Consider the following 13,737-nt stretch of genomic DNA (forward strand, 5'->3'; position numbering starts at 1 on the left):
AGGGAGAACTCCAATGATGTCTGTGTCAGCATGCCCACACCAGGCCACAACAATGGCCGCTGCCAATGTCCCAGTCCCTGGAGAGGTCTCACCTCTCACTGTGATGCACTCAGAGCCTATCAGGTGAGTCTCTTTTCCCCAAAGGGCTGTGCATCTTTCTTTCTGGTGATTTTAGGTTGCTTTCTGAAATAGGTGAGTTTGCGCCTGGGCCCATTAAGAGCCGGTCTTAATTTCTTTGTGCACCAGCTTTTCTGGGGTTACTCCCCAATGTTTTAGTAGCAGGCAAAGTTAGATATTATGCCACTGGTCTCGATTGTGCTGGGTCCGCAAAGTGCCTACAGCGGGGGCGCTCCCCATCTCAGGGCCCCGCTCCCCCAGGGAGGGCTGCGTACCTTTGGGCCGCTCCAGGGGGGCCGTGAAGCGCTGCGGATTGTGAAGGCAGCGTTTTTTCTCTCCAGAATGGAGTTTCTGCCTCTTCCACCTCAATTAGGATTGTCCTTTGTTGCAGGAGTTCCTCTTATCGTGTTTTCAGTTCTTTCTCAGGGGTAATTTTTCCATGAGTAGTTGTAAATTGGCTGTGTCTGTTGGGGAAGGTGAGTTCAGTGTCTGCTTACGCAGCCATCTTGACTTCTCTTCCTGTACTTTTAAACTCATCCATTGAGTTCCTATTTTTGGTTATAGTCTGCCTCAGTTCTAAAATGCCTACATGATTCTTTTTCAAGTTTGCTTTCTCACTATCTACAATATTCAGCTCTGTTTCAGTTTTTCAAGCTGAACTTTTATATCTGTAAACATGGTAAGTGTTATTGTTTTAAAGTCTGTGTCTGAGGAGTCCAGTATCTGGAGTTCATTGGAATGTGTCTATTGTTTCTTGTTTCTCTAGGTACTTGTTTTTGGTGTTTTGTCACTTTACATGCCTGGTTATCTTTGTTTATCTCTGGATATTGTAAATTAAAAAACATTTCTTGACACAATTTTAGATCTAGAATATCTTCTCCCAGAGAGGATTTTGGTTACTTCTCTTTTGTCTTGATCCACTTGAATCCCTGGTCAAGGTAGGAGATTTCCTGAATCATCCAAATAACATTAGACTACAGTACTTGGGTGCAGTTATTTAGGGTCTTATCCCAAGCTGTGCGTGTGGTTTCTCAGAGATACCACTCTTGATAGTCCTGGACTCTACTCTTACACCCTAGAACGGCAAAGCTGCTGAAAGTGCAGCTTAGCTTCTCAGTCATGTCTTTAGACTTGGCAGACACCTCCCAGGGCAAAAGTAGCCCCAGTATTGTACTTAACTCTTGGGTTCCAGTTCTCACTGGGATTTCACCTGATGATAATACTATATTTTTAGTTTTTTAATTTTTTTAAGAAGATGATTTTTATATTTCATCTAGCTTTTTTGGTTTTCTTTCCTGAGAAGGTTCATCTAAATTATCTAGTGTTTATTGCTTTAGGTCCTTTGATGCCATATTATAAAACTTATATTATCCGTACAGATCACATAAATGGTAAAATGTGATGTCTGATCAATTTGGGTTGCTTTCTTCACGCTTTAAAAATAAGCTGATAAGTAGCTAAAGTAATTTAAATTTCACTTTTCTCTTTCAGTGGTAATCACAGTTGAAATGAACGATGAGTAATCCACAACCAAAGAGTTTACTCTTAAATGATTGGTTTAATAGAAGAGTGGGTCAGGTGGGAAAAACCATTAATGATAGACAAGGGTCTATTTATCCTGTATAATATTGGAGTGTTTTTCAGGATGTACATATTTTCTTCTTTTTTTCCCCCAAATGTTTTATTTAGTCAACATTTATTTCTTCACTTTAAGCACACAGTTAATGCAAACTTCTTTCTTAATTTAGTCAAACAATTGTTTTAAATGGTGGAGGAGTTTTGTTTAATTTGCTTTGTAGCATACCAGTTTTCAGTGAAAGAATGAATTTTTTGAATTTCCAAAATATGAAGGGTGCTGATTCTTGGAATCATGGCCTGCATGCTAGTTGTATAGTAAACTCTTGAATTAAATAGGATTTTATTTAAACAGTTTTAACTTTTGAGTAAATATTGTTGTTAGGTACTGTCTGGTGGGTATCAGTTTTTTTTAGTAACTTATTTTTATGCAATTAATATCTGTTCATTGTAGAAAAGTGCGAAGGTATTACAAGACTGCCCTCACTTCTGGCACCAACTGCAGAGTTCAGGGGTCCCCAGGACTACCCTCACGTTTGATACTTTGTTGGAAGGACTCACAGAACTCACTGAAAGCTCTGAAACCCTTGGCTATGGTTTATTATAGTAGAAGGATACAGGTTAAAATCAGTCAAGGGAAGAGAAGTGTGGGGCAGAGTCCAAAGGGTTCCAGGAGTGGAGCTTCCTGTCGTCCTCTCCTGGAGTCATGGACAGTGTTGACTCCTCCTGGCAATGACACGTGGCAATATGTAGAGTATTGCTAACTAGAGAAGCTCACCTGAGCCTGGGTGTCCAGAGTTTTATTGAGAAGATGTAGTTGACTGCCCATGTGACTGACCTTTAGTCTCTAGCGCTTCTGGAGGTAGAATGGATACTGCATGGTCCAAAGCGCCTAACATAATTACATTGTTAAGAGTGTTTGCTTTAGTCCTCAGATAAACAGAGGTGCTCAAGGTCCCCAAATAAACAAAAACACTTGTCCTAGAGATTACTTCCCAGGACATGAGGCAAAGTCCAGATTTCTCTTTGGGTAGGATTAATTCTTTACTAAAGATGAAATTAAAGGAGATAACAAACAGCATTTCAAATCTTTTTAGGCGTCTGTTAACATTTTGGAATGTAACTCTTTATATTTTTCTATGCATATTTTTGTTTCTTCCCTTTTTACAAGAATACGTTGTTAGTATACCTGTGTTTTATAACCTTTCTAATTTAACCTTATAAGGCTAATTATGAATGTTTAAAAAGACAAGAATTTAACCATATTTATCATATGGTGTTTTCCATAGATGAAATAAAATTTTAGATTATCTTTGACTCAATGAACTTCTTAATTATAATACATAGAATCGTGTGTTAAAAACATTTTTGCCATAATATTGGACATGGCGCTTTAACTTTACTACTTTTTAAAAAAATAAAATCTTATCAAAGTAATGCCATTGTATGGTATAAAAATATAAAAGTATTAAAGGACTTCAAATGAACACACTGTTTCCTTGCCTTGTTCTTCTCTACTCCTGTTCTCATTCTCCAGAGGGAAACTACTTTGAACTATCTGATCTTTCCGTTTAAATTTTTTTGGCTTTCATATTTCTAATTAATAAGTTTCTATAGCTGTTTTTTGATTTGATGCTTTCATTTGTAACTTTTTGATGTGAAAGGTAAAGATTTAGCTTACTTATTGTCATCTCACATCTGTTTTCTGTTTATCCCACTGTAGTTCTATTTCTCTATTGGATACCTTTCTAAATTCTGAGTATATACTTAACACCTCTATTTCTTTTTCCAGCAACTAACACAGTATTTGTGGACTTAGCACTTTGATGAAGATATTAGTACCTCTACCCTTCCCTTTATCAACCTCCTCAATCCTTTTACTTCATAATATCAAGGCTTGTTAACATTTACATTTTGTTCTGTACTTATAATTTAGTCTTTTTGTTTTGTTATAGGTTTATTTTCAACATTAATAATAATAAGTAGTTTCTGCGTTATTATGACCAAGTAAATATTTTTCACTATGGAGCCAAGTAGTATGTATGGTGATTATATTTTCAACATTGTGTAGCACTTTGCCTTATTAGGAGTTTCTGATCATCTTTAGTTTTTCCTCTCCTTGTCTGGCTTTATTGTCTCTTTGAGTTCTAGATTCTTAAGGATAGTATAAAATTTCAGTCTATCTCTCACTCTTCTTTGTCCCCAAATACCTCCTAGAACTTTCTGTCTCCTGCTTAGTCTAGACTGCTTCTTAGATTTGTTGTACAATTGCTATCTTAGCACTTGTCTTACTCTCCAGGATTGGTTCCACTATTTCTTGGATTTCTTGTCGTCCTCTGTTTTGGTTCATAGTTTTATTTTGCTGGATAACATCATCTAATTTCATATCTATGAGTTAATTTTATTTGTCCTTGCCTGTGTGAAAATGTTGTACCCTATACTTGCCTGCTGATTTGGCTGAGTATGCAATTCATTTTCCTTCAATACTTAAGTGGCTTTGCCTTTATATTTTTCTTCCAGAATCAGGTATTGTCAATGAGAAGTCTTCTAAGATGATTCTCATTCTTTTTTAGATGAACTCTTTATTTCCTCTCAGAGAGTTTTCTAGATATGTTTATCTTTGTTGTGAAATTTCACCTAGATGTGAGTACTTACCTTTTTCTTTCGTTCATTGTCCTGGACTCTCACAGATCTCTTTCTATTTGAAGATTTGTTTCATTTAGCTTGGGAGTATTTCTTGTCTGTTCTGTTTTGTGTTTTTTTTCCCCTAGAACTATTAATTGGCTATTGGATTGTCTGGATTGGTCATCTGTATCTTGTCTTTGCTTTCTTATTTTCTTTGTGTCACTTTGCTTTACGTTTTTTGGAAAATTTTCTTGGTTTTGTCTCCACCTCTCCAAAAAATAAAAAAATTGGCGAGACATGTTGAAACAAACAAATTTTCAAACCTTTTTATTTTCTCATTTCTTTTTTCATAGCATTCTGTTCCGATTTTATGAACTTTATTACATCTCTTGAGGATACAGGCATACCTCGGAGATAATTGTGGATTTTGTTCCAGACCACCACAATAAAGCAAATTTCACAATAAAGTGAGTCACACGAATTTTTTGGTTTCCCAGTGCATATAAAAGTTATGTTTATGCTGTAATGTAGTCTATTAAGTGTGCACAAGCATCATGTCTAAAAAAACAATGCACGTACCTTAATTAAAAAGTACTTTATTGTTAAAAAATGCTACCCATCATCTGAGCTTTCAGCGAGTCCTAATTTTTTTTGCTACTGAGGGTCTTGCCTTGATGTTGATGGCTGCTGACTAATCAGGGTGGTGGTTGCTGAAGGTTGGGGTGGCTGTGACAATTTCTTAGAATAAGACAACAGTGAAGTTTGCTATGTTGATTGACTCTTCCTTTCACAAATGATTTCTCTGTAGCATGTGATGCTCTTTGGTAGCATTTTACCCACAGTAGAACTTCTTTGAAAATTGGAGGCAGTTCTCTCAAACCTTCCCACTGCTTTATCAACTAAGTTGGTGTAATATTCTAAATCCTTTGTTGTCATTTCAACAACCTTCACAGCATCTTCACCAGGAGCAGATTTCATCTCAAGAAACCACTTTCTTTTCTCACTCATAAAAAGCAACTCCACATCCGTTCAAGTTTTATCAAGAGATTACAGCAATAGATTGTAGCAATTCAGTCACATCTTCAGGCTCCACTTCTAATTCTAGTTCTCTTGCTGTTTCCACCGTATCTGCAGTTACTTCCTCCACTGAACTCTTGAACCCCTCAATGTCACCCATTAGGGTTGGAATCAGCTTCTTCCAAACTCTTGTTAGTACTGATACTTTGACCTCTTCCCATGAATCATGAATGTTCTTAATGCATCTAGAATGGTGAATCCTTTCCGGGTTTTCAGTTTACTTTGCCCAGATCCATCAGAGGAATCACTGTGGCAGCTACAGCATTATGAAATATATTTCTTCAATCATAAGACTTGAAAGTTGAAATTACTGCTTGATCCATGGGCTGTAGAATGGATGTTGTGTTAGCAGACATGAAAACAACACTAATCTCATTGTAAATCTTCATTAGAGCTCTTGGGTGTCCAGATGCATTGTCAATGAGCAATAATATTTTGAAAGAAATCTTTTTTTCTGAGCAGTAAGTCTCAACAGTGGCCTTAAAAGATTCCGTAAATGATGTTGTAAACAGATGTGCTGTTATCTGGCTTCATTGTTCCATTTATAGAGGGAAAGCAGAGGAGATTTAGCATAATTCTTAAGGGCCCTAGAATTTTTGGAATGGTAAATAAGTACTGGCTTCAACTTAAAAGTCACCAGCTGCATTAACCGCTAACAAGGGAGTCAGCCTGTCCTTTGAAGTTTTGAAGCCAGTCACTGACTTTTGTTCTCTAGCTATGAAAGTCCTATATGGCATCTTCTTCCAATATAAGGCTGTTTCATCTACATTGAAAATCTGTTGTTTAGTGTAGCCACCTTCATTAATCATCTTAGCTAGATCTTCTGGGGAACTTGCTGCAGCTTCTACATCAGCATTTGCTGCTTCACCTTGCCCTTTTTTGTTATGGAGATGGCTTCTTTCCTTAAACCTCATGAACCAAACTCTGCTGGCTTCACACTTTTTCTTCTGCAGCTTCCTCACCTCTCTCAGCCTTCACAGAATTGAAAAGAGTTAGGGCCTTGCTCTGGATGAGGCTTTGGCTTGAGGAAATGTTGTGGCTGGTTTGGCCTTCCATCCAGATGACTAAAACTTTCTCCATATCAGCAATAGGCTGTTTTGCTTTCTTATCCTTCGTGTGTTCACTGGAGTAGCACTTTTAGTTTCCTTCAATAACTTTTCCTTTGCATTCCCAGCTTGGCTAACTTTGGCACAAGAGGCCTAGCTTTCAGCCTGTCTTGGCTTTTGACATGTATTCCTCACTAAGCTTAATCATTTCTAGTTTTTGATTTAAAGTAAGAGATGTGTGGTTCTTCATTTTCACTTGAACACTTAGAGGCCATTGTAGGGTTAATAATCGGCCTAATTTCAATATTGTTGTGTCTCGGAATAGGGAGGCCGGAGGGGAGAGATGGAGGAACGGCCAGTTGGTGGAGCAGTCAGAACACGCACATTTATCAGTTAAGTTGGCTATCTTATATGGGTGCTGTTCGTAGAACCCCAAAACAATTAAAATAGTAATATCTAAGATCACTGACCACAAATCACCCTGACAAATATAATAATAATGAAAAAGTTTCAAATATTGCGAGAATTACCAAAATGTGACCAGAGACATGAAATGAACAAATGCTATTGGAAAAATGGTGCTGGTAGACTTGCTTGACACAGGGTTGCCACAAGCCTTCATTTTGTAAAAAATGCAGTATCTGTGAAGTTCGATAAAGTGAAGCACAATAAAACGAGGTATGCCTTTACTAATTTGTGCATGTTTAAAAACTTTTTTATTTTGAAACAGTAAGTTGTAGAAATTTTAGAAGTTCAGTACAAACAATTTTTTCCTGACTGATGCCTTTCTACTGAATATTTTAATATGCATTTTCTACAAACCAGAACCTTCTACTTAATCACAATTCAACCATTAAATTTAAGAAATTGTGGAACATGGATGGACTCGTGGTTTTACTTTATTCAGTGGGGTATATTCTGTTATTGTCATTATTTTGATGCTCAAATTGTCCTGATTTAGTCAGTATGAGCATTTTGATATCACTTCTTTGTGTCCTTTGGCATCACGTCATCTTTCTTTGAGAACTTCCTTGCTTTCCGGCACAACACTGTGTTCCAGGCTTATCTTGTACTTTTCCTGCCTTAGCCCTGGAATTGTCTGTCTGCTCAAGGATTCCTGGGTCCTTTTAGTGGAAAGTGGTATTTATAAGATCTTAGCATTAGGTTTGCTCATTGCCATTGGGGTGTTGCTGGTTTTAGCCCCTTTCAGTGGACAGAGCTAGGGTGTGTGTGTGTGTCTGTGTGTGTGAATATTTGTGTATTGAAAACTGTAAGTTCTTACTGATGCTACTTATTCCCATTTAATATTACGGGATTGAATCTAGCTTTTTTCCTTTATGTTTGTAAATTCTCTGACAGAGAAACTTGGCTTCCATTATTCTTATGATATTTACTTATTTGATCAATCTTCTTGGATGTAGCCAGTCTTCCATCTCTTCTGTCACTCCCCACCCATGCATGGACACCTTCTTCTGTTTGGACTGTTAGTCCCCATTCTAGGTTGCCTCCACCCTCTGCATGGAAATTTGCCCCCACCCCCTCAACACCATTTGGCCTTTGATATTCCTCTCCAAGCTGCCTTTCAGCTTGCATGCCCTCTCTACTGTGCTTGGGCTCTGACACACCGTATCAGGTTGCCTCTGCCCAGATGCCCTTCTCACCTTGCCTTAGAGTCCTTGTATGCTGCACTAGGGAACATCCCATATGTGGATGCCCTCCTCACCCTACTTCTGGCTCTGATAGCTTCACTCCCACCCCCATCCCAGCTTTGGATGTCTTCTTTACTCTTCTTGACCTCCAACTTCTCATACCAGCCCCCTCCCCATCGCCCATCCCTCCCTCTGTGCTCGTCCACATCTAATGGCTTTAGGACTAAATTGTTCTGGGAGGTTGGAGGGGGAGGTGGAGGAAGTATGTTTCGCCTAGGAGTAATTTTCCAGTTTATCATAGTCTTTTATGGTTAACTATTATTTGCTCGTATTTATGAATAAATAATAAAGAAAGAAGAATCTGACTGGGAACTCTGTTTATGTAGGTAGGACTTAGAGTTTTATTTTAGAATTAGCAGATGGGGAGCTGCCCCTTGCTCTGGAGACCTCTAAATTCTGGAAATCAGTTGACATTTCTCTAAGAAACCAGCACTCGTCTATAGTAGCTATACTGGTTTCCCCAAACTACTTTGTGTGTGTGTGTGTGTGTGTGAGATTACCTCTTTAGTTTTTTGCCTTAGGAGAAAAATGCCTGCCTACTTAGCATTACTGTCTTAGAGCTATTGTGGTTGATAATGGGTGTCAGGTCTTCTGTATGTAGATTAATTCCCCAGTTTTCAGCTCTGCATTTCCCACGAGCTCTCCTTTTCTCAATTTCTAGCTTTTCTGGGGTTCTGCAGAGCAGTTTGGTATCTCAGTTATAGTTTCCTTAAGTTCTTTAGGCTTCTTCTTGGCTTTATCAGTTATGGATCCATTTTCACAGGTTTTAAAAATTTCTTGCTGGCTCCCTTCTCAAGGTGGGATCTTTTCAGTTGCAAATAGAAATCCTGTCTAAAATTTACTGAAGAGTTAAAAAACTACTTCTATAACAAGAAATCTAAAGGTATTGTAGTTCTAGGATTGGTTAATTTAACGGTTTGCTGAAGCTAGCAAAGATCCAGGTCATTTTCATCTTTCTTCTCTTTCATCTAATCATATCTACTGTTTTTCTTGTCTCATAGTTGTAGCAGTTTTGGGCGTTACTTTCTCACTGAAGAACATCTGAAGTCTGCAGGAGGAAGTTCTTTCCTTGTGTTTTGTTTTTAAGGTCATTAAATAAAACCTTCCCATAACCTCTGCTCACATCTTATCAGAATTCATCCATCACATTTGTATTTGAAAACCGGTGTGTGTGTGTGTGTGTGTGTGTGTGTGTGTGTATGTGTGAATGGAATTACTATAAATCTACTGTCTTTAGACCTTTGCCTCCTTGATCAGCAGCAGCAGGTATCCTGGGACCTACTCAATTAGTCTGCATTTAAATTTTTATTTATTTATTTTTTTTCCCCCAAAGCGCCAGTAGATAGTTGTATGTCATAGTTGCACAGCCTTCTAGTTGCTGTATGTGGGACGCGGCCTCAGCATGGCCAGAGAAGCGGTGCGTAGGTGCACGGCCGGGATCCGAACTGGGGCTGCCAGCAGCGGAGTGCGTGCACTTAACCGCTAAGCCACGGGGCCAGCCCCCAATTAGTCTGCATTTAAACAAGATTCCCCAAGTCAGCAAGAAGACTTCTGCAGGTCAACAAGATGGCTTGATTGTACATTAGTATTGAGAAGTACTGATCTAGAGAGGTCAAGATTTAACCCCCTGGGACTTTTATACCACTTATAAAAGGTCTAGGGTCTCAAAATACCTGAACAAAAAATCGAGGTTCAGTGAGAAAGGAAGGAGGAGGAGCAGTCAGTGTGGAATGGCTCTTGGTTTGGCAACCAACAATGTCTGCCCATACCCCCTTTCCTTTTTTTTTGGTTGTGGTTGTGTGTGTGTGTGTGTATGTTCTTATTTCTTATCATTCTTATAGAAAGAAGAAAAGATGAATGGAGGTGCAGCTAATCTGTCATCTTGAATAGGAATTCTGTTACTGATTCTCTTTTATTGAACCTTATAAAATATTAATGGTGTACATATATAATGTACTATCATCTAAAATTCTTTACTTAAAGGAGGTGAAATAGATCCTTATTAACCTTCATTTTAGGGTGTATTCATTTTCTATTGTTCTATGACAATATTGCCACAAACTTAGCAGCTTAAAACAATATACTTTTATTTTCTCACAGTTTTTGTGATTCAGCAGTCTGGGCATGGCTAGCTGGGTCCTCTGCAAAGCTGCAATCAAGTTTTTGGCCAGGGCTGGGTTCTCACCTAGGGAGAGCTCACATGGTTGTTGGCATCATTCAGTTCCATATGGGCTCTTGGACTGAGGGCCTTGGTTTTTTGCTGGCTGTCACCAGAGACCTTCCTTAGTTGCTTGCATATGGCCCTCTCCGTAGGCCAGCTTACAGCTTAGCAGCTTGCATCTTCAAAGTCGGTAAGTTAGCTTCCTAGCAAGATGGACATTAAAATCTTACGTAGTCACGTGCAGTCCATCATCTTTGTCATATTATGTTGGTTAGAAGTCAGTCATAGGTCAGTCATGTCCACACTCGAGAGAGAATTACACAAGGACGTGAATATCAAGAGGTGGGGATCACAGGGACCATCTTAGAATTTATCGCAAAGAGTGTACATCTGACTGTAAGGGTAACTGATGACATGAATTATGCATTGTATTGAGGCATCTACTTAAAACTTGTGCTGTTTTTTATACTAAGATAATCAAGAAATTTGCTGATGTAGCCAAATATTTAAAATCATTGACATAAGCCTTGATGATAATCTTTGTAATATTAATTATTGCAAGTTTCTTAGTTTTGAGTTTATTAATATGGTTAATAGTATTTCATGAATTAAGTTTAGACATTTATTTTTTCTTTTTTTAGTTGACTATATTGTGGAGTATGACTATGATGCTATACATGATGATGAATTAACTATTCGAGTTGGGGAAATCATCAGGAACGTGAAAAAACTACAGGAGGAAGGATGGCTAGAAGGAGAACTAAATGGGAGAAGAGGAATGTTTCCTGATAATTTTGTTAAGGTAAGTATTCTCAGGTAAATTTTTAGCTGTTACTTTATAGGATTTAATCTTTAAGAAATAAATGTATATTTAAAACTAAAATGTTTTAGATAAACATTTAACCTGTAGAATTTAAAAAACTAGAGGTCCACTATAATGGTTATCATTGTTGCTTGGTGTCCTGGTGGATAATAACACTGTGTGTGTGTGTGTGTGTGTGTGTGTGTGTGTGTCGGTTTGTATATGTGTATATGTATCTGTCTACCTGTCATTTTTTTTTTTTAATTAAAAGTAGTAGTTTGCGTTTGGGTAGCACTTTGTAATTTACAAAGTAGTTTTGCTCTGTACATTCTCATTTGACTGAGAAGTTAAATGATTTATCCACTGTTGGATAGCTAATAAGATATAGAATCTGAACTGAAGTTTGGAATAGTTGCCTCTTTACTTGAGTCATATTGTATCTTGTTGCTTTTCCAGGCCCTTTGAGAATGTCTTAGATTCCTGTTAAGTTTCAGCATTGTGTCAGTTATCTATTAAGTAACAGTTACTCTTGGACCACCACCAAACATTCCTTTTTTAGTAAATATTCTAGTCACCTCTGCCGGAAAAAATCAAGATTCTTAAATTGGTTACAAACTAATAAAGTTCTCCATAGTTTAGAGAAGAAAAAAAATGTAAAGAGTATCTGTGTATTTACACTTCATTTGTAATTGTCTTGTTTTCTGTGTTAGTTTTCTTACACTCAGCCATGTTCCTGGCCTCATTAGATTATGATTATGAGTTCTTTTGGGAAAGCTAGAGCATATGTCTCATTTCTTTGTCCATCTTGCACAGTAGTTGTTAGAATACCCACACAATGTGAGTGTTTAGTAAATATTTGTTCCCTGAATAAATTTGTGTTTATTTTAGTTGTGGTTTTTACCTCTAAGTATAAACACATACTTTACTCTGTTAATTGATTTTGGAGAAGGTGAACCAACTACACCTTACCTAGTTATATTTTATCTCTTGAAACATCTGAGAAAAGCTATAGTAGGGAATTGAACTTATAAGTTTGTTTTTATTTTTTGTTTTATACATTGACTTCTTTTTTATAACCTAAAATGGAATGTAATGCAGATACCATGGAAATTGGAGTAGGATAACTGGATTTCAACACAGTCAAGTTCCAGCTTTGCCCTTTGTTGGTGGTATGATGTAGGGCAAATCACATAATTTCTGTTTTCTTCTGAAGGATATATTGAGGGTCTATATGTAGTAAGCCATGACATTGGCCTCTCATCCCTTTTTTTTTTTTTTAAAGGAAAGTGGTTTTTCAGAGAAAATATATTGAAGTAATAAAACACTGGTTAAAAAAAATAAGTAAGAAATATTTATATAGTTCTTTTAATTGTGTACTGATGTTTACTCCCAGTAGTGGAGATTATCTGTCATGGGACTCTATTTTGAAATATGTTTTACTTTCCTGTTTTTAGTACAAATAATACTAGAACTTGAGTTTAATGAACTGCCTGCTAATAGGGGATGTAGTTTGAGTATGCTAGGTAATAGAGGGAAGCTTAATCTGGGATTAAAAATTACAGGGTACTGGAGTAGAGTTGGAGACATCAGTATGAACTCAATGTTTAGTTTAAAATATGTACAGATGCATACAGACATAATTATATATGTGCGTCTTTATACTTGGATTAGTATACATGCATAGATATATTTCTCAGCTCTTTCCACTGAGAGTGCTAGAAGCAGTGACATGGTAGTAGCAGTGAGTATACCCAGTGCCCATATCTTGATTTCTAAATATCATTCTCCAATAAAAGGAAGCAGGGCTCCTTGGAGAAATGACTGATTCTAGTGCTAAGGCAAGGAAAATAAGAAGATGAGCCTTGAGCATCTAGTAGTGCCAGAAAGTAAGGAAGTCCTTGAAAAAACAAAATGATGGGCCCATGTCAAAGCAACATAGGAGCTAACCTGTAAGAGCTCTCAAAGTCCAGAGCTGGAACAATTTGAGCAACAAAATAACCTAGTATTTGATTATTACCCAAAGTAGAACATAAATATGCATGAGTCCGTGCTGATATAAATAAATGGTTGAGTAAATAGGGGAGATGGGATAAATCTTCTAGAATTATTCCAAATGATATTTGTAGATACTTCCTTTCCCTCCCCCTTCCGCCTTTCAGAAGCATCCCTCAGGTGTGGGCTGGACCAAAGAATAGATGAAAGAGAAAAATAGTAACTTTACAGTGGAGAAACCTGCAAGTACTACCTTAACCAAGTGATCAAGGCTTAACATCATCAGTGATAAATTACGTTGATAACGTGTATCTCTTTGTCCTCTGTGGTATTTATTCTTCCCCCCAAACTCATAATCCCAGTCTAAGCGTGAGAAAAATAGTAGACAAACCCAGATTGAGGATCGTTCTATAAAATACCTGGCCAGTACTCTTCAGAAATTTCAAGGTCAGGGCCTGGCCCCGTGGCCAAGTGGTTAAAGTTCTGTGTGTTCTGCTTCAGCAGCCTGGGTTCATGGGTTTGGATCCCAGGTGCAGGCCTACTCCACTCACTAGCCATGCTGTGCTGGTGTCCCGCGTACAAAATAGAGGAAGATTGGCACAGATGGTAGCTCAGGGCGAATCTTCCTCAGCG

At 37.7% G+C, this 13,737-nt stretch overlaps 1 protein-coding gene across 2 annotated transcripts in view; it reads left to right on the forward strand.

The window, feature by feature from the left end:
- Nucleotides 1-13,737, forward strand: part of CD2AP (CD2 associated protein) — a 139,380-nt gene that overhangs the window by 31,921 nt on the left and 93,722 nt on the right. Inside the window, exons 1-2 of one of the 2 annotated variants that reach the window (XM_087438689.1) lie at nt 10,282-10,500; nt 10,952-11,112. In XM_087438689.1, coding sequence (XP_087294815.1) covers nt 11,089-11,112 — 24 coding nt within the window. In that variant the 5' untranslated portion in view covers nt 10,282-10,500; nt 10,952-11,088. Of the gene's footprint in view, nt 1-10,281; nt 10,501-10,951; nt 11,113-13,737 lie in introns of those variants that run through there. The other variant, XM_087438688.1, reaches the window with a different exon arrangement.

This window comes from Ceratotherium simum, chromosome 13 (genome assembly GCF_057802395.1).
Source record: "Ceratotherium simum simum isolate JZ-2026a chromosome 13, ASM5780239v1, whole genome shotgun sequence".
Classification (NCBI taxonomy): Eukaryota; Metazoa; Chordata; class Mammalia; order Perissodactyla; family Rhinocerotidae; genus Ceratotherium; species Ceratotherium simum.